General features: G+C 36.0%; 1 protein-coding gene across 6 annotated transcripts in view; it reads left to right on the top strand.

Moving 5' to 3' along the window:
* ATP6V1H (ATPase H+ transporting V1 subunit H) overlaps window positions 1-21,195 on the top strand; it is a 124,643-nt gene that overhangs the window by 66,021 nt on the left and 37,427 nt on the right. For 5 of the 6 annotated variants that reach the window (XM_011359156.2, XM_023530040.1, XM_011359154.2 and 2 more), the window contains one exon: window positions 10,718-10,819. The exons of the other annotated variant lie outside the window; for it this stretch is intronic. In XM_011359156.2, the coding sequence (XP_011357458.1) occupies window positions 10,718-10,819 (102 nt within the window). The remainder of the gene's footprint in view (window positions 1-10,717; window positions 10,820-21,195) is intronic. 6 annotated transcript variants of the gene reach the window in all.

Below are 21,195 nucleotides of genomic sequence, written 5' to 3'. Positions count from 1 at the left end.
TGATGTCAGGCATCTTTTTATGTGGTTATTGGCCATTTTATATCTTCTTTGGAGAAATGTCTATTCAGATTCTTTTATTTTTTAATTGGGTTGTCTTTTTATTTAGTCATAAGAGTTTGTGTGTGTGTGTGTGTGTGTGTGTGTGTAAAATTTTTTTTTTGATAAAAGTCCCTGATCTGTTATATGATTAGCAAGTGTTATCTCCCTTTTTTTTTTTTTGTTATCATCTCACTTTCTTGATCGTGCCCTTTGAAGAGGAGACATTTAAAAATTTTGATGAAGTCCAGTTTATTTACTTTTGATTCCTCTTGCTTTTGGTGTCATACCTAAGAATTAATTGCCAAAACTAAGGTTATAAAGATTTACTCTTATGTGTTCTATAATATTTTTATAATTTTAGCACTTACATTTAGGTCTTCGATCTATTTTGTGAGGTAAGGGTCCAATTTCATTCTTTTGCTCTGGTTATCCATTTATTCTAGTAACATTTGTTGAAAAGAATATTCTTTCCCCGTTGAATTGTCTTGGAATTCTTATTGAAAATCAGTTGAGTATAGACACATGAGTTTATTTCTGGACTCTCAATTCTGTTCTGTTGGGCTATATAATTATCCTAATATGAGTACCACACTGTCTTGATTATTGTTGCTTTATAGTGTGTTTTGAAATCCAGAAATGAGAGTCCCCCACTTACTTCCTCCTTTTTTTTTTTGAGGATATCTTAATTTATTTAATCAGTCTCCTATTGATGGATATTTAATATTGTTGCCAGATTTTGCTGTTATAAACACTGCAAGAATTACTATATACACACTAACTTTTAAAATTAATAGACTATAATTTTTAGAATAATTTTAGGTTTATAGAAAAATTGAGGAGAAAGTACAGACTTCTTATATATTCTCTCTTTCTCTACCAGGCACGGTTTTTCCCCTATTTTTAACATCTTGCCCTACTGTGGTACATATCTTACAATTGACAAACCACTATTTACACATTATTTTTAACTGGAGTTCATAGTTTACATTAGGTTTCATGCTGTCTGTGTTACACATTCTCTGGGTTTTGACAAATGCATAATATTACATATCCCCTATTACAGTATCATACAAAATAGTTTTCACTGCCCTAAAATTTCCCTGTATTCCACCTGTTCATTTTCCTTTCTTCCCTTTCCTGAACCCCCTTACAATCTCTGACTTTTTAATATCTCTATAGTTTTGCCTTTTTCAGAATGTCATATAGTTGGAATCAAACAGTACATAACCTTTTTGGATGGGTTCTTTACCTTAGCAATATGCATTTGAGGGTCCTGCATGTATTTTTGTGGCTTGATAGTTCATTTCTTTTTATTGCTGAATATTCCATTGTATGACTATACCATAGTTTGTTTATCCATTGAAGGCTATCTTGGTTATTTCAAAATATGGCAGTTATAAATAAAGTTGCTGTAAGTGTCTGTTTGTGGGATTTTGTATGGACAATTTTTCAAATCATTTGGGTAAATACTTTGGTAGCTCAGTTGCTATATTATATGGTGAGACTATGTTTAGTTTTGTAATAAACTGCCAAACTGTCTTCCAAAGTGACTTTATTGTTTTGCATTTCCCCCAGAAATGAATGAGAGTGCCTATTGCTCTATATCTTCTCCACAATTTGCTGTCGTCAGTGTTTGGAATTTGGCCATTTAATAGGGGTGCAGTACTGTCTTTTTGTTTTCATTTACAGTTCTTTAATGATATATGGTGTTGGTCATATTTTCGTATGCTCGGAATTTGGCCATTTAATAGGGGTGCAGTACTGTCTTTTTGTTTTCATTTACAATTCTTTAATGATATATGGTCTTGATCATATTTTCGTATGCTTATTTGCCATCTGTGTATCTTTTTTGTGAGATGTCTGTTCAAGTCTTTTAACTAGTTTTAAATTGAGTCATTTGTTTTATTTATTGTTGAATTTTAAGAGTGCTTTATGTATTTTAGATAGAAGTTCTTTATCAGATACATGCTTTGCAAATATTTTCTTACCATCTCTGGCTTGTCATTTTCTTCATAGTGTCTCGCAGAGCAGAAGTTTTTAATTCTAATGAAATCCAATTTATCTTCATGGATTGTACTTTGTCATTGTATGTAAAAAGTCTTTGTCATACCCAAGGTTGCCTAGATTTTCTCCTATATTATTTTTTAGAAGTTTTATAGTTTTATGGTTTTCATTTAGGTCTGTGATTCATTTTGAGTTAATTTTTGTGGTGGGTGTAAGATCTGTGTCTAGATTTACTTTTTTTTTCCATGTGGATATCCAGGTGTTCTAGCACCATTTGTTAAAAATATCTTTTTGCTCCATTGTGCATAGCTTTTGCTTCTTTGTCAAAGATCAGTTGACTATATTTATGTTGGTCTATTTCTGAGCTTTCTCTTCTGTTCAATTGATCAATTTGTCTATTCTTTCACCAATATCATACTCTGTTGATTATTATAGCTTTATTGAAGTTGTAAGTCTTGAAGTTGGATAGTGTCAATCCTCTCACTGTTCTTCTCCAGTATTGTGTTGGCAATTTTGTATCTTTTGCTTCTCCTTATAAAATTTAAAGAATCAACTTGTTGATAGCCATGAAATAACTTGCTGGGATTTTGATTGGGATTGCATTGAATCTATAGATGAAGTTGAGAGGAACTGAAATCGTGACAATATTGAGTGTTCCTGTTAATGAATGTGGAATCTCTCTCCATTTATTTAGTTCTTCTTTGATTTCTTTCATCAGAGTTTTATAGTTTTCCTCATATAGATCTTGGACATATTTTGTTAGATTTATACCTAAGTATTTCAATTTTTTGGGGGGTGCTAAGTAAATGGTATTTTGTTTTAAATTTCAAATTCTATTTGTTCATTGCTGGTATATAGGCAAGTGTTTGACTTTTATATATTAACTGTGTATCCTGCAACTTTGTTATAATTGTTTAATTCCAGGAGTTTTAAAATAGAGTCTTTTGAGTTGTCTACTTAGACTATGATGTCATCTGCAAATAAAGACGGTTTTATTTCTTCCTTGCCGATCTTTATGCCTTTTATTTCCTTATCTTATTGCATCAGCTAGTACTTCCACTATATGTTGAGAAGGAGTGGTGAGCGGACGTCCTTGACTTGTTTCTGATCTTATCAGGAAAGCGTCTAGTTTCTCATTACTAAGTTTGATGTTAGCTATATATTTGTTTGTTTGTTTGTTTTTGTAAGTGTTCTCTTACCAAGTTGAAGGTCCATCTATTTTTAGTTTGCTGAGAGTTCATTAATAGGTGTTGAATTTTGTCAAATGATTTTTCTGCATATATTTATCTGGTCATGTGATTTTTATTCTTGGTCTGTTGATGCGATGGGTTACATTTATATATTCTCAAATATTGAACCAGCTTTGTGTACCTGGGATAAATTTGACTTGGTCGTGGTACGTAATTCTTTTTATACATTGTTAGGTTTGATTTGCTGCTATTTTCTTGAGGATTTTTGCAATTCGTGAGTGATAGTGTCTGTCATTTTTCTTTCTTGTGATGTCTTTGTTTGATTTTGGTATTACAGTAATGCTGGTTTCATAGAATGAATTAGGAAGTGTTCCTCTGCTTCTGTTTTCTGAGAAAAGTTGTAGAGAATTAGTATCATTTCTTCCTTAAGTGTTTGGTAGAATTTATTAATGAGATTATTAATGAGATTACTTTCTGTTTTGGAAGGTTATTAATTGTTGCTTTAATTTCTTTAATGGATATATATTTTTTAACAGATACTTATTCAGATTATCTATTTCTATTTGGATGAGCACAGTGAGGATCCAGCATGGCTGGGTGTGTATATAAGTTTTTATCTTTCAAGCTAGTCCTTTCTCAATCTTCAGCAATTGGTCAATTACCCTTAAAGTGTTCCTTCTAGTTGATTGATCCAGCAGTAGCTTCTCCTCCCAGTTAGATGTAAGTGCTGTATTTGCCTATTTCTTTAGCTTACATGGCAGTTGTTTTCCCTGGAACCTCAGTTTTCTCTTGGATCAAAGAAGAGGTGTTGATTTTCAGTTTGTTAGCTTTTCTTGTGAGGACCATAGTGAAGATGTGCAAGCTCTTTACATGTTGAATTGGAAACTGGAAGTCTGTTTTTCTTTTTCAAGATGGTTTTGGCTCTTCTGGGTCCCTTGCCATTTCATATAAATTTTAGAATCACCTTGTTAAAACCTATAAAGAAGCTGATTGGGATTCTATTAAGGATTGTGTTGAAGCTGTAAATCAATTTAAGGAGTATTGCCATTTCTTAACAATCTTTAGTGTTCAGATGCATGTGATGCTTTCTTATTTATATCATATTTGATTTCTTTTTTAGCAGTGCTTTGTAGTTTTTCAGACTTTGTTTTGCATTTTTTTGCTAAATTTATTTCTAAAATTTTTTTCCATGCTATTGTAAATGAAACTGTTTTCCTCATTTTTGATCATGACAAGTTTATAGGGATACAATTGACTTGTTATATTGTTCTTATATTCTGCAGTCTTTCTGCACTCTTTTTGTTAGTTTTAATAGTTTTTTTTTTTTTTAGTGGATTCATTTCCGTTTTCTATGTACAAGATCATGTCATCTGTGAATAGAAATAGTTTTACTTCTCACTTTACAAACTAGATGCCTTTTATTTCTTTTCCTTGCCTAATTGCCCTGCCCAGAATCTCTCCTATGCTAATGTCTTCCTGAATTCTTTCTTCTGTTCCATCATTTGTCTGTTCTTGCTCCAGTACTACATTAACTGCTGTTATACTTTGTAGTAAGTCTCGGTATCTGACAGCATGAGCACTCTGAATTTGTTGTTGTTCTAAGATATCTCAGGGCCTTTGGGCTTTGTGAATTTCTATATGCATTTAGAATAAACTTATCGGATAAATAGTTCTGGTAGAATTTTGGTTGGAATTGAATTTATAGCTCAATCTAGGGGGAATTGATATTTTTTAAAATTTGGGGAGTCTCCAGTCCATGAACATGGAACATCCTTTCATTTATATAGGATTTCCTTCAGATAATGTTATAGTCTTATCCATCTTTCATTAGATTTATTCCCGTGTGTTTGACTTTTTTTTGGCAGTCCTGTCAGTTGTGCCATTTAAATTTTTTCGTTTTCTGTTTCAACTTCAATAGAACTTTTTGTGATGATAGAAATAGTTTATGTTTGTGTTGTTCAGTACAGCACAAATGTTGCTGGTGTGACTGAGAAACTGAATTTTTAATTTAATTTAATCTCGATCAAATTTAACCAGTTCCTGTGGCCAGTGACTATCATATTGGGCAGCACAGTTTGAGTCTGGTTTATAGAAACACTGAGAAACAGTTCTGTGTTGGAAATTAGGTTCCTGCTCAACTTCCTTTACTGCCAGCTTGGTTTTTGGTTTTCTCGTTATTTAGCATTTGTTCCTCGGACTTTTCACTTTAGAATTTTATTACTATTGCTTTATTTTCCATATCGTCCTTTCTTTGGGTTTATGGCTTAAGAAGAAGAAAATCCTTTTACTGTCATTTTAGTGAGATGTTTAGAAGGAGCAGAGGAGGTATATATATGTGGCCAATCAGTATTTTCTGGCAGCTCTATTTCTATTGTTTGACTTTATTTTCTATATACTACCAAATGTGATACATTTTTATTTAAACAAAGTGGCAAACCAAAGTAAGTGTTGATAGATGTTGGCAGGATTGATGGAGAATAGATAAATGGGAAAGAGTGGATTGTCTTTTCAGCATTGTTTTGTCCCTTTAAGTTTTTAACAACTACAACAAAATGAGCTCAAATAATGCTTTTTAAATCTAGTCTTTGGAAAATGAATAAAAAGAGGAGCTTTTTACAATTTATTATTAAAGCATTACACGTATTTTCATTATGATACACTTAAAGAGCTTTTCGAAGTGTATGTTCTGTTTTCTAGCATTAGGTTTTAATTTTTATGGCTTCCTTAAATTATTCCTTTTACTTCTGTATGACCCTTTGTGAGTAACTAGATAGAATGGCATGTGACACTATAGATTTTTTCTATTCTTATGTGATGAGAAATTCAAAGCTCTTTGTCTTTAGTTTTTATTCCCTTAAATTATCTGCATGAGGATGATTGATAGGAGGGGCATAGTAGTGCTGTCCTTCAAACTAGCGGATAAAATACATACGGAGGAAATCTTTATTCTGCTGTTACAAAAGCACAGTGCATACTGGCCTTCTTTTTATCTGTGGAGAACTGCACTTACATCAGGCTCTGACCTATTTTCCAGGTAATTCCAAAATGAGCAAATATGTGATATACGTTCATTTTTTCCTCTATTACTATTGAGTATGATAATATTCAGAAACTACTTTTTAATCTTCTTATAATTTTGAAATAACTTTATTTTGAATACTCTGAAATACAATAAACCATGCAGATTTTAATTAAGAGAAAAGCAAAAGCTGAGGGAGTAAGCAAGTTTATAAACTGAAGAAAAACAGGAGCATGAGAGAACAAGAGCAAATTTGTGGAGTGGTCAATTAGAATAATAATGTAAATTCTATTTTAGATTTGAATAGACATCTTCCAGGATTACATTTCTAGCAAATGTCAGAGTCAGCATTCACATTCGATCCAACTCCAAAGCTGTGATATGTTGCTGTTTTGATCCCATTGCAGTATCTGATGGAATCTCAGCTTGTGGTTAATGTGGTGCTAGAGATTTGGGTTATGATTTATGAATCTGTTGTCAACATAACAACTATATTCAGAAATGACTCAAAGAAACTACTTGGTTTGCCTACTACAAGAATCTTTTCGAACCTATTCTTTTGAACATTTTTATTAATGATTGCTCATTGAAAAAGAATACATGGTCAGCAGATTTACAGGTAATAATATAAAGACATGTTCATTGTTGCTGCAGGTATTCAGTGGACTAAATGGCCCTAAAGATAACCATTAAAATAATTTCTGTGTTTACAAGGATATTTGACTAGAAAGTCTCTGTGATTCCTTCTAATTCTAACATTCTTAGATTCTAAGTATATACTTTTAATGTTTATGGAGATCTTATTAAAATACAGATTCTAACTTAGTAGGTCTAAGGTTGGGTCTGTGGTTCAGCATTTTTAGTAAGGGGCCAGGTGATACTGCTGCTGTTGGTTTGCAGACCTAATTTTGAGTATCACAGGTCTCATCCATATGGAGAATGACTCAGATCCTTGAAAATAGTTTAAGGCAGGCATTGGCAAACCTTTTTTGTAAAGGCCCAGGCTTTGTGAGCTATTCAGACTCTGTCACAACTACTCAGCTTTGTCCTTGTAGTGCCAAAGCATCCATGGACGATGAGCAGACTAATGAGTATGGCTGTGTTCCAGTAAAATTTTATTTATAATAATGGTGGCTGCTGAGTTTGGACTTACGTTGTAACTTGCTGACCTCTGGTTTAAGGTATTCAGAACAAATCTGTTATGCTTTTAAGAATCTTATGTTAATATTATTTCCTTATTGTTTAATAAAATAATTTAATAGAATTTCAAAATAATGTCACAGTAATTTAATCTTTTGAGATGATTAAAATATTTCAATTAAACTTAACTTTAGAATAATTTTCAAGTTGGCCTTTTTTAAAAAGAATGTTTGAAATTTAAAAAATATAAATGTGTGGGAGATCAACTATATGTCTTGATTTTTCTTAGTAGGTTTTCATGAGGTTGAATGAACTGCCATCAGGGTGTGGTTTTGCTTTGTGTGGGTTAGAATGAGCAGATGATAATTCAGACCTCAAGTTTCAACATTTGCAGTGTCCTTGGCCGATTACCTAACTTCTCTAGGTCTCATTTTCTCATTTGTGTGTTGCTGCAGAGAAATATATTTTCACAGAGTTTGAAATGTGTGTGTATGACAAATGCTCATTCTTTTATTTGGAAATGCAGATTTTCCAGTTAGTCTGGAAGAAGGCGTGAATTACTTCATAATGAAATGATTCCTTGATTGACAGTGAAGTTCTATATCAGTGCTTCGTGTTGTTTATAGAGTTTAGCTATTCAACAGGTAGAGCTGATGATAGAAAAAATTAGGCAGAGAAACCTTGAACCACAGTCTTAGGGGATGCTCCAGAAATTAAGTAAGCAAATTTCATAGATTCATATGGATTTTGAATAAAATAGAGTTAATTACTTTTAAGTATTTCCTTTAATGCAAATGATATAAGCCAAAATAGTTACGGTTCAAGTTTTTTAGTAAAGATTTTAAGAAATAAGATTTATATTTTGTAAATGAATAATTTATATGTAAACAGACAACTAAATGGTTTCAAAACTTTTTCCTCTTAAATATTTTAAATGTAAATTTCAACTTAATTTTAAATTAGCAATATTAAGAGAATATAACATCTTGAGCATCTTGGTAAAATTAGGTAATTTTCTTTGTGTGTGTTTGTTACTAAATCGTAGTATTCTAAGTTATATCAAACAGCATGGACCAAGTTATTCAAGCACTTTTGAAGGCATACAGAACTAAACTGAAAAGGTTTCTTCACTGCTGTTCAGTCTCAGTCTCCTTCCCAGCGGTAACCAGTGTCAACGGGTGATACAGTCTCCAGTGTTTTATCATTCATTGACATATCTGTACCTGTATCTTTATATAGTTAGTTGTACATGTCACCAAACTAAATGTGTTAATCTGTGACTTGTCTTTTTCACTTACTAGGGCTTGGAATCTCTTAACTTAGTCTCTTTTTTTCCCACTTTATTAAGCCACACCTCAGTTTACCTCTTTGTAAAGTAGGGAGACCTAATAATCCTAGTAGTACAGATTAGATAAAATGGTGGATGTTCAACTGCTTTGTACACAAAGTTATCATTGTTGCAGGGGAAAAAGCAGGTGCTGCCAGTGTGGAAGAAGAAATAGAGGGAAATCCTAACCCTTCTATGTGGCCTTCCCTTTCTGGCCTCTTCTCTTAGTCATTTTTCAAGATATTTTACACAGACATCTTTGTGGAAATATGAAAATATTTCTGTTATATTGATTTCTAGAAATAGACTTGCTAGATCAGAAGGTCTGTGTATTTTAAATTCCATTAAGAGCTGTCAAAATTGTTTTTCCCAATTGGCATCACCATTTTATACTTAATTTATTCATTTTTTTCAACAAGTGTTTATCAAGCATCCGTCGTGTGGTCATTACTGTTCTGGGTGTTGCAGATACAATGCAAAAATAAGAGTTCTTATTCTCATTACACTTACATTATATTTGGGAGAGAGAGACTAAACAAATAGTCAAGTAAATATATAATATAATGGTTGGTGGTAGTACTGTGAGAAAAATAAATCAGGAAATGAGAGTAGAGAATAATGAAAGAGGGGACTGTCTTAAGGCAATTGGAGGCCTTTAAGCAAGAGGTGACATTGGAGCTAAGAACTGAGTAAAAGATACTTTCTCATGTTTCTACTGGATTCAATTAGCTAATTCTTTAACGTGTTTATATATATATATATCTATATCTGAGTGAGTGGCTAATGGCATATTAGAAAGCAGTTTTTTTATTAGCTAGCATTCTACCTACCCATTTTTAAAAAGTACTCATTCTGATTGGTTATCATAGCTATGCCCTGCTTGCAGAATGAGTTGAGTTTTCTCCCTATTTCTCTGCCCTCGAGCAGTTTAAATAACATAGGAATTAGACTGTGATTGACTTATCCTTGAATGATCTCCACCTGCACTCATGAGAAAGGCCGTCCTTTTCCAGTTAATTAGATTCTGAGCAGTGTAGTCCCCCTTTCTCTTCACTTCCAAGGATACGCACACCCTCCTGAGTGAGATGAATCTTCTCGTGGAGGTCCCTGAAGAGTCAAATCTGGTCATGGCTCCAGGCTCTCAGCAAAGTGGAGCTTTTTCTGCTGTTGGTAGTTGACTCCTTTTCTCAGAAGACCTATCAGACTCCAGAAGTCATTGTCCTCTGCTCATATGTTACTCTGGAAAGTGTATTTAGAACAGCAAAGGAATCAGGATTGTGAATTTGGGCTGCCCACTTCTCAGAAACATGTACTTGCTATTATGGACTTAGTTATAGTTATAAAGTATATGGTCAAGTCTTTTGTGAGAATTGGAGTGAGAGAGAGATGTGTGTGCTCAGTACTCAGTGCTCCATTTTGATTACAGCTAATAGTAATTTACTCCTAACAAAAGGTTTACAAATGATCTGTTTTAAAAATATAATTAGCAAAGATCCTCTGAGAGTAGGAGAAGGAGTCCCTGATATTTTGGGAACTATGCATGGCAGGGGGTCCCCAACCTACAGGCTGCTCACTGGTACCAGTCTGTGGCCTGTTAGGAGCCAGGCCACACAGCATGAGGTGAGCGACAGGCAAGTGAGCGAAGCTTCATCTATATTTGCAGCCGCTCCCCAGCGCTAACATCACTACCTCAGTTCCACCTCAGATCATCAGGCTTTAGATTCTCATAGGAGCACCGACCAGTCCCTGGTATACCAAAAAGGTTGAGGACTGCTAGTGCATGATATACGTTGCAAACCTGAAAGTAACCTGTTATATATGTATAAAGGTTTGAAAACTGATAACTTATGTGTAAGTTATTCTGTGTAATAGCAAAATCTGTAGAAAAAATGATTATAAATGTCTGTTTTCAGGAAAATATCTGCATTATACCTGTGCTTTACTGTGCTCTATAGAAGAATCAAAAATTGATCTCTCTTTGCATTAAATTTATTTTAGAATTTTGACAAAACTTCTGGAAGTGTCAGATGATCCACAAGTCTTAGCCGTTGCTGCTCATGATATTGGGGAATATGTACGGCATTATCCACGAGGCAAACGGTGAGAGACAAACCATTAATTTCATTTGGGTTTCCTGAAACACTCAACATAGAATTCGAACTAATGTACTTATCTAAAATAGAGTAGTTTAGCAGAGGAACTAATGGAGTATATGAAAACAAGTTTACCATAATATTGGAGAATTATGATAACCCTAATTAAAATGAGTATTATAAAAATATAAGTACATGTATAATACTATAGTGGAGTAGCCAATAGAGATCATATTAGAAATTTCACGTTCAGAATTTTCTTTGGGTTGTATGATAGCTATTGAATGTTGGGTTGTAAATTCAATAGCTATTTTGTGAGCTCTGGTTATTTTTTAACTACCATTTGTAGTTACAGAGATGAATTAGACATTGTTATTGAACTCAGTAGGTTTAAAGTATAAAAAGAAATATACATCTGAAAGAAGAGTTACAGTAGATGTATAGTAATGGAATTAATGTACACATTTCAAAGTTTCGAAGAGAAATTCCATGGGGGAAGAGATGGGTAAGGCTTTCCAGAAGAGGTAATGCTAGTCACGTAACCTAGGTATGGAGGAATGGATCTGCCTCACAGTTGGAGTTCTTCTTAAGGGTGAATGAGAGAAGAAAGGAACATTTGGTAAGTGGCATATGGGAAACTACTCACGGTATTAGTACATACTTTAGGGAAAGTAGAAAATTATTTAATGTACTGAATCAGTGTTTGAACTGCAGGACATTTTCATTCTTACCCAGCAAACCCTTGTTACTGGTCTTGCAGAGAACTGTATTTTAGGCGTACTTCAGAAGGCAGATGGCATAGATACAGATTCATAAGTCTGTATACAGAGTAAAAGAGCTTAGTACATTATAAGAAGCTTTAAAAACAAATAGTAAACGTTTTGGGAAAAAAAAAAAGCTTTTTTTGGAGAAAAAAATGAAAAAAATAAAAAGAAATTAGATTCCTGCCTCACTTCGTATATAAAAGAAAGCATTAAAAGATTTAACACTATTTCTTGCAGCATTATTTGTAATAGTAATAAATTTTGAAAATAACCTAAATGGGCCATATTAATGACATAGATAATGTCATATGAACACTATGGTACATTCATATATAATGATAATAGGAATTTTTGATGGTGACATGGGGAAAATGCTTGGTATAATATGCAATAAGCTAAGCATAGTACAAGCTCAGTTATTAGGTATGAATATACACATACTACATGAAACATCTGTGAGTCTTAACAGTTATTAAAAGTGTTAACAGTGACCATGTCTCACCTGTAGGATTACAGATGATTTCTATTGTTTTCTTTGTAGACTCTGTATTACCTAGTTGCAAGTGGAAAAGGGAAACTAATATTTTATGCGTGGGGCCCTTTGGGCCAGTGCAGTGATCTGTTGTTGTTACTGCTGTATCTAACGCATATGAAGAATTAATGTGTATATGCTTCACTTTTCTATGCCATGAGTATGGGAGGAGGTTCTCCCAGTTGGAAAGAGATATGTGTAGAAAGTGCTATAAGGACACACAAATCCTTCCCACTGTCCTTTGGAATGGTGTGGATTTAGTGCAAGTGCCTCTGCCCTCTGGTGGCAAAAATTGCCATAGTATATATAGATGTATTAGTTAACAAGACAGAAGCCTCAGTCTCAGTGGCCCTGATGCAGAGCTATCACATTTCTGCCAGCTGTGGTGGGCGATATACTCCAACAATATCCAGGGGGCTGCCTGCCAGGTAAAGTTTCTTAGGACTACATAGGCAGATTGAAAATGCTCAATTCCTCCAGCACTCAAGGAAAAACTGCTACCTTTTCAGCCCCTGCTTCCAAAAGGTATAGACTCTTTTGAGTTTTGAAAACAGTATAGGCTGCACATTGGCTTTCTCATTGGTTTTTATATTGGCTAACCTGCAAATGAATAGCCTTTGAGGAGGGCCCAGACCAACTGGCTGCACTGTGACCTGTACTCTACCTTTTGAGAGCTATCGTCACTGTGACACGTTCTCTACCTTTGTGGCCCTTTGATCTGCAGTATGTGTGACTGATGATTTTGCCAACTGGAACCTCTGACAGAAGAAGGTGGCCTCCACCCAGAGGCATCCTTGGGGTTTGTCACCTCCCTGACACAGCTACTAGGTAAACCCATTTTGAAAAGCAGCTCTTTGCCTGCTGCTGTTGAACTGACTCAGGTGGGTCTTGGGACTCTGACCTGACATTCTCATTTTGGGGCAGGTCAGCTCAGACTCTACAAGTAACAGTGTGGGAAGAACCAACAAGCTTGCTTGTCAAATGGAAATGAAATATTTAAGAACTCAGCTGGCCCCAGCAGCATCTTGGCTTTACTTAAAAAACTGACAGCCATCTCTTGGGGGAAACTTCACCTTCATTGCATCCCCTAAAGCAAACCTGCTGGCACAGTTGAGCCCTATATTTACAGAGGTTGCACTCAATGCCTGGGCCTGTGTTTTAGATGGTTCTCTGAAGTTAAAACCCGAAGATATACACTGAGTTGCCACTGTTGTTCGACCTTAGTACCAGCTGTGCAGAATCAAACATAGACATAGTCATTCGATTCAGTGGGCAGACTTCAGGCCTTTCTTGTAGCTCTGGCCATCATCTCCTTGATGAACTATTATGTTTTTACTGAGACCTAACAGTTGGGCCACTGCTAATGGTCTAGCTTCTTGGTTTGACACTTGGAAAACGATAGCCTAATATATTAGAGACACCCCTCTTTAAACTGAGAGCTATGGAAAGTAATTGCAGTGCTGATCAAACTTCACACTGCCCAGATTGCCAGTTTTGCTGTCTGAATGATCTATCAGTGTTGAAAGTGGGGTATAGAAGTTCCCTGCTTTTATTGTATTGCTGTTTATTTCTCTCTTCAGCTTTGTTAATATCTGCTTTATATATTTAGGTGCTCTTGTGTTAGGTGCATATATATTTACAATGTTTATAACCTTTTGATGAATCAAATTTTATCACTATACAGCCACCTTCTTTGTCACTTGTGACTTATTTTTACCGAAAGTCTTATTTTGTCCGATATAAATGCAGCCACTCCTGCTATCTTTTGGTTAGGTTACCATTTGCATGGAATATCTTTGTTCATCCCTTTTCTTTCAACCTATGTGTGTCTTCAAAGCTAAAGTGAGTCTTATAGGCAGCGCATTGTTGGATCTTATTTTTTTTTTTAATTATTCAGCCACTTTGTGTCTTGATTGGAGAATTTAGTTCATTTATATCTATCTATCTGTCTATCTATCAATCTCTCAGTTTTACAGCAGAAAATAATAGCTTTATCAGAAGAGAGAGTACACTTTCAGGTGTGGAAGCAGGCCTGAGCAAGAGAAGCGTAGATCAAAAGGCCTCATTTATATTTAATTGTTGACAAGAAAGGACTTATTCTTGTTATTTTAATTGTGTTATGACTTTTTAAAGTTACTTTGTTCCTTTATTCCTTTGTGATTTATTTTTTTTGTAGTGTTGTGCTTTAATTCCTTTCTCTTTCTCTTTTGATTATCTGTAATGTGTTTTCCTTTGTGGTTATCTTGAGGCTTTCATAGAACATCTTATAGATATAACAGTCTATTTTCAGCTGATAACAACTTACCTTTAACTGCATGTAGAAACATACTTTTACTTCTTCCCCCACATTATATGCTGTTGATGTCAACTTTACATCTTTTTGTATTGTGCATACATTTACAAATTATTGTAGCTATAATTTTTAATATTGTTTTTTAACTTTTATGTAGAGATAAAATGACTCATATACCACCATTACAGTAATAGGGTATTCTGAATTTCACCACATATTTACCTTTACCACTGAGTTTTATCTTTTTATGTTTTCATGTTGAACTACCTTTAACATTTCTTGTAAGGGTGGTCTGGTGGTGATGAACTCCCTTAGCTTTTGTTTGTCTGGGAATGCCTTTCGCTTTCATTTCTGAAGGACAGTTTTGCTGGGTATCGTATTCTTGGTTGGAAGTGTCTCTTCCCCACACCCCCACCCCCCTGCCGCCCCTTTCAGCACTTTGACTATATTATCCCACTCTCTCCTGGCCTAGAAGATTTCTGGAGAAAAAGCCAATGGTGGGCCTTATGGGGGTTTCTTTGTATATGGTGAGTCATTTTTCTTTTGCTGCTTTAAAAATTTCATCTTAATCTTTGCCTTTTAACATTTTGATTATAATGTGTCTTAGAGTAATCATTTTAGGGTCAGTCTTACTTGGGATCCTTTCAGTTTCCTATACCTTGATGTATAGATCTCTCCCAAGATTTGGTAAACTTCTCTTCCCAGGACTCTTCCCAGGTCCATTATTTCTTTAAATAAACTATCTGCTTCCCACCCTCTTCTCTTTTTGAGACTCCCATGATGCAGATGTTCATTCACTCGATGGTGTCCTATAATGCATGTAGATTTTTCACTCTTTTTCACTTTTTTTTCTTTTTCTTTAATTTAGCTAATTTCACATGATCTGTCTTTGAGTTCAATGACTATTGCATGATCAAGTCTGTTGTTGAATCTCTTACATTTTTCAGTTCTGTTATATGCAGCTTCAAGGTTTCTATTTCGTTCTTTTTATGGTTTCTCTTTATTAAGCTTGTCATTTTCTTCATGCATTGTTTTCCTTGTGTTTAGTTGTGTTCTCTTGTATTTCACTTAGTTTTTTTAAAGATGATTATTTAAAATCCTTTGTCAGAAAAAGTCATAGATCTTTGTTTCTTTAGGATTGGTTACCAGAGCTTTATTTTCTTTTGTGGTTTCTATCTGATTCTTTGTGATCTGTGTAGCTTTGCATTGATGTCTCTGCATTTGAAGGAGCAAATTTCTCTTCTAGTCTTTAAAGACAGTTTTCAGTAGAAAACGACCTTCTCTCTGTTCCCTGGGCTGCTGGGATTACCTTTGGAATTGCATTCATACTTGGTTGGAGCTGTTGTGATGTGATCACTGGATCTGTAGTGGGGTCCATGGTTGGCAGGTTTGTTACCATCGTCTCAGGTGTGGATTCTGTCTATTCCCTAGGTGGATGAGACTGCCTTCAGTTCCTTGTTCGGTAGAATAGTGTTGAGGTAAGGTCTGCTTCAAGCTCTATAGTTGGGACCTCAGACACTGGGCCTATTACATGTGGACAAGTGTAGCTCTTGCCAGGTTCAGGAAGGACTGCTTCCTGGTCACTGAATGGGCCTCTTGGTAGGAAGGATTGACCCTAGACCATGCATGCCTGAGAGGGGCTTGAACTGAGCCCAAGGACTGTATCAGGTTCCCCAGCCTTGATCAAAGTCTACAGACCTGGTTCTGAAGGCATGGATGGGCATTTCTCCCACCAGGTCCCTGGGTGAGCTGGATTGTTCCCTGCCTGTGGCTGGGTGGGCTGGAGCCAAGTTTAAGGCTATTTCAGGATCTCCTGAGGTGCAGACATGTGTGTCTCCCACCATGTCCCTATGTTGGCAGGACTGCTTATGACTGTGGCTGTGAGAAGTTGGAACTGAATATAGGAACCTTTCAGGATCTCTAAGGGTACAGGTGGGAGTATCTCTTGCTGGTTCCCTGAGCCAGCAGTGCTGATCATGGACTATGGCTGGGAGGGGCTGGAACTTAGTATAGGACCCTTTTCAGGATCTCTGGAAGAGCTGATAAGGAATGTCACCTGCTTGGGTCTCTGGCTGGCTGGTCTGGCAGACTGCGTTTGTGATGGAGCCAGAGCTGGGTATAGGTCTCTTCAAGATCTGTAGGAGTGCAGCTAGCAGTGTCTCCTGCCAGGTCCCTGCATCAGCAGGACTGCTTGCAGGCTATGGTTTGGAGGGGGCTGGAGTCAAGTATTGTGCCCTTTAAGGATATCTGAGGCTGCAGACAGAGTCTCCTGCAGAGTCTCTGTGTCAGGAAGGCTGTTTGGAGACTGGCTGGGATGAGCTGGAAGCAGGTACAGGACCCTTTTACAATCTACAGTCTGACTGAGTTTGTCAGGCTTACCTATAGGGACTTCCAGACTGCAGCAGAATGGGGCTGGGGCTGGTTCACAGTCTACTTCAGGATCCAGTTTAGGGTCTACAGCTGGGACTGAAATCTGTGTGTCTGTTACCTGATACATGGATGAGTGTGACTCTTCCCAGGTCCATTGACATATGGTGCTGGTGACAGAACCAAAGCCATAAGGGGCTGTATCTGAATTCTCAAGGGTATGCAGCTATTTCTGGCCTGTAGTTGGTGAATCAGTGGCATGAATGCAAGCTTACTTTCTCAAAATGGCTCTCCTTGGTCTTAGTCTGCATTAGTGATTCATAATCTCCGATTTGGATTCCACAGCTCCTACGAAGGCACCTTTTTTCTGTGGCTAGATGCCAAATTGTTGTTGTTGGGTCAGGGTATGTGCGAGGGGTGTCATATTTAGCCATCTTACTGACGTCACTTCCATAGCCCATCTCTGCAAGTTTTATAGCAATGCTCTTGTCTCTGTTGTACCTGATACTTTCAGACCAAAGGTTTGGATACAGTTAGGGAATAACTGGAGAAAAGGTGATGTTATAGCTACTGTAATGGAATACACTGGTTTTGTAGCAGTGGAAGGAGAACAGCTTCAGTACCTGCTAAGAGAAACACATCAGATACCAGGAGACACAGGGAAGGGAGAGATATTAATGACGTTTGTCTTTTAGTGAATTGTCCCTTGACCTTTCTTTATGAAGGAAAACATGCAGATATCCCAAATTGTTCCATGGCTTATGTTTAATTGATTGCTGGCCATCATCTACCACCAGACAGCTCTTCCACAATTTGATGGCCATTTCTTTTAAATTTATTGAGAAATCTACTGGAAACCAAAGGGATAATAGTAGCTCTTGTACCTCTCAAGCAAAATACCTGTCAGCTGTCAGCAGCTGTTTATGTCTTTCCCACTCATAGTGAAGCCATATCATGGGGCCAAGAAATGTCACCCAGTTGGTGGTATAGACAAGTAGGGAAAGTCCTCTTAAAACAAGAACTAGACTGAATTATTTGAACTGAACTGGGGCTCCTGGGAGGCCACACTGAAGGCACCGTCACCTTGTGCCCTGCCCTCCCAGCTGATGAAGGTCTCATTTGAGTGGCCCCAGTGATTGTAAACACTTTCTTTCCAGGGACAATATGAATACCTGTAGTATTGTACTTCTTTATGAAGGCCAGGCATTAATTTGCTTCCCTCCCTGTAAACACAGTAATTAGTACCTTAGGAGTGGTCATAAAGGCCTTTGAATATTTAGGGAAACACTACCAGCAGATCCTGTAGTTGTCAGATGAATGTGGAAATCTCTGCAAAAGCAGCTACCTTTGCTCATTCAGTGGAGCTTCCCAGAAAGGAATGATCAATGACACTGCATCAACCCTAAAAGATACTTAATTCAGCCTCAACTCACTGGCCAGCATTTATTATGGATGATAGAATTATCCTAGACTTCCTTCTTGGGTCAAGGAAGAATCTCTGCATTCTTTATGTTCCCATCCGTACCTGGATTAATGCCAAGTGCAAAGGTCAGTACAGAAATTTAAGGGGAAAGCCATTGGATTTCTTAGTAGACCCTGGCACTTTATAGAATTTGTTCAGCTGGTTAGGTCTAGGACCTTGGGTGTCATGGATAAGGTCATTACTGCAGATTGGCCTTATCTTGGTGTTTGGCGTCTTGTAGGTAGTAGCCTTAATTAAATGGCAAATGAGACAAATTGAATGGATTTGTTCCCAGTTTCTGTCAACCATTTGAATCTGAGTGACCAGTACAGTGACAGGTAAAATTGCCAGAAGGCAAGATAATGTCGAATTGAGAGGTTTTTATGTGGGGAGACATTTCTTTCACCTTTCTGCACGTCTTGTACTTCGAGGCACTGAATACCCTTTTCAAAGAGATGTGTCTGCCTGCCTCAAAGCAAAGGGCAGTCATGCTTACTATCCATAATGAGATTCAGGTTCCCTAAGGTCAGATTTCCTCATCTGCATACTCTCTTCATGTTTTCCTGTGCAAATTGAAACTTGAGAAACCAGCACAAATTGCAGATATTCTTGCTACTGCTATTGCTGTGAGTTAATAATGTTCCTTTTTTCTCTGACCCAGGAGTCTTGTGACTTCTACCAGCATCTGTGAAACTATGGCAAATTTAAGTAAATCTAGATTTAGCTTTCAAGTAAGATAAAAGACTTTTCATAGTCCTTGACATTGTGATGTCAAGAACCATCTAAGAATACCGTTGAAAACAACCTATTTTATTATGGAAAAATTAAAGACCTTTATATAAGACAAAGACAAATTTTACTTTAATATAAATACAGCTATTAGCCAAAGTCCCTAACCCATCCAAGATATATTTAACATGCCAGACAGATAGATGATTGATAGGACCCTCTTAGTTATATAACTGGGCTTATTTATAGTACTTCTGGGAAAGGAAGCTAAAAAGCAAATCTAGATAAAATATCTTAATTCTAAAATCATAAAAGTGAAAATCTTATTTAAGAATTTACTTTCTCACAGAAAATCTTATTTAAGAATTTACTTTCTCACAGGAACCAGCTAATGTTTTAAATGTATTTTTAGATGCACTGTTTATACCACATGTGCTGTCTAATCAGAAACCTGTTATGCCTTCATATAATTAAGTTCTACTGCCCCATCTCTTCCTTTCTCCCTTCCTTACTTCTCCCCCTTTTATGGATTTTTGTCACACCATGCTTTTCTTTCTGCAGAACCCCTATTGCTGGTATCATCCCCTGCAGTTGTCCTCAGTGCTAAAACACTTCCTAAAAGAGTCTCTGGTCATGTTATACTTATTATTTGTCCTTCCAGTGGCTTATATGGACCTATGAACCAGTATATTTAGTCTTTATTCTGAAGCCCCTCAGTAGTATATCTCAGAGTAACCTAAATTCTGTGTAATCTCCTGCTCCTTTTTGAGATACATTTTCAAATTATTTTCTCCTCAACACATAGCCTCTCGAAGACTCTCCTTCTCTTTGAACCTTCTTGAAATAAGGTAGAGTTTTCTCCTGTGAAGTCATTCCCATATCTCCCTCCACAGGAGTGTTCCTCAAACTTAATAGGTCTTCATTGGGTTTGCAGACCAACAATTTGAAATAAATATTTTAAAAGATTAATCAGTACTCAAAAAATTTAATTATAGTTTAAATTACTGGTAAGTCTAGAATAGAATGCTTGAGTCATACATAAGCCAAGTTCTGCATTCAGTCACTTACTTTTCTTATTCTTTATTGCTACTAAATTAGAAAATGCCAACTCGTTACTCTAAGTTGGCAGAAATGGCTGCAAGAGTTTAAAGGCTCTTGCAGATAGTTTTGGGTATTCCAATCATATGTAGACCCAGAAAGATTTCTCACTAAAGTCTATGTCAGTAGTTCATCAGACACTAAGTTGACCAGCCATTCCATGTAAAAGCAAGAAAATTGAATGTTGTTACTTGTGAGATACAGGCAAAAAGATTCTCAACTTAACTCTGTGGTTAATTTAGCCATATTAAAGTATTTCTTTAAATTCAGTTGTCGCTTGTGGATATGGTTTTTAACTATAGTCTTCATTATTTTTTCCTCTATGAATGAGATAAAAACATTAAGATTTAGAATATTAAATTTTCAGTCATATATTCATTTTCACCACATTTCAGTCATACTAAAAATTATTTTGGTATTTCAAATTTGATGTTGATAATTGGAACAGGAGGTATTGTTATTGATATTTTTAACCTATTCAAGATAATGACTTTATTGCTAAGTTGTTTAAAATAAGGTAAAGGATACTTACTATCATTATCAGTAGAATTGCTGTCTTTTGTGCATCATAAAGCCAGTAATGATCATTTATACTAGTTATTAAAATAATGCCAGTAAAGAAACTAAGTTTCTTCAAAACAAACAAACAAACAAACGAAACACGGCATGGTTCTGTTTGGAAAGACGGTCTTATTCTCTCTCCCTCACGCCGTTCTTCACACAGCACTCAATGCTTGTGACTGGGTCATATTCACACTTCTGTTTCTTCCAGCACTAACAAGATTAGTAGGCACATATTTGACTTCCAGTTCAGTTGGTACAATCTCTTTACCTACTTAGCAGTAGTTTTCCCTGCTGCACATAATTAGTCCTCTGTCAATACGGAGTCCAACAAATTTTTTTTTGCTCATATAATGCACTTCCAAAGATACCAAGCATATTTCCTTCATCTATACATGCACACTACATATGCTAATTGCTAATGGGCACACACTTTATTACAGAATCGTGCAGTGTTTTAAGTGCACAGACTAAGTATTGACGTTCAAATCCCAGCAACTAGTAACTATGTGACCTTGGGTATGTCACTTAGCCTCTCTCTGCCTTGGTTTTCTTATCTGTAAATGTGAGGACTAAA

Source organism: Pteropus vampyrus, unplaced genomic scaffold (genome assembly GCF_000151845.1).
Source record: "Pteropus vampyrus isolate Shadow unplaced genomic scaffold, Pvam_2.0 Scaffold45, whole genome shotgun sequence".
NCBI lineage: Eukaryota > Metazoa > Chordata > Mammalia > Chiroptera > Pteropodidae > Pteropus > Pteropus vampyrus.
Note: the sequence above shows the minus strand (reverse complement) of the source record. Positions and strands in the feature narration are given on the sequence as shown.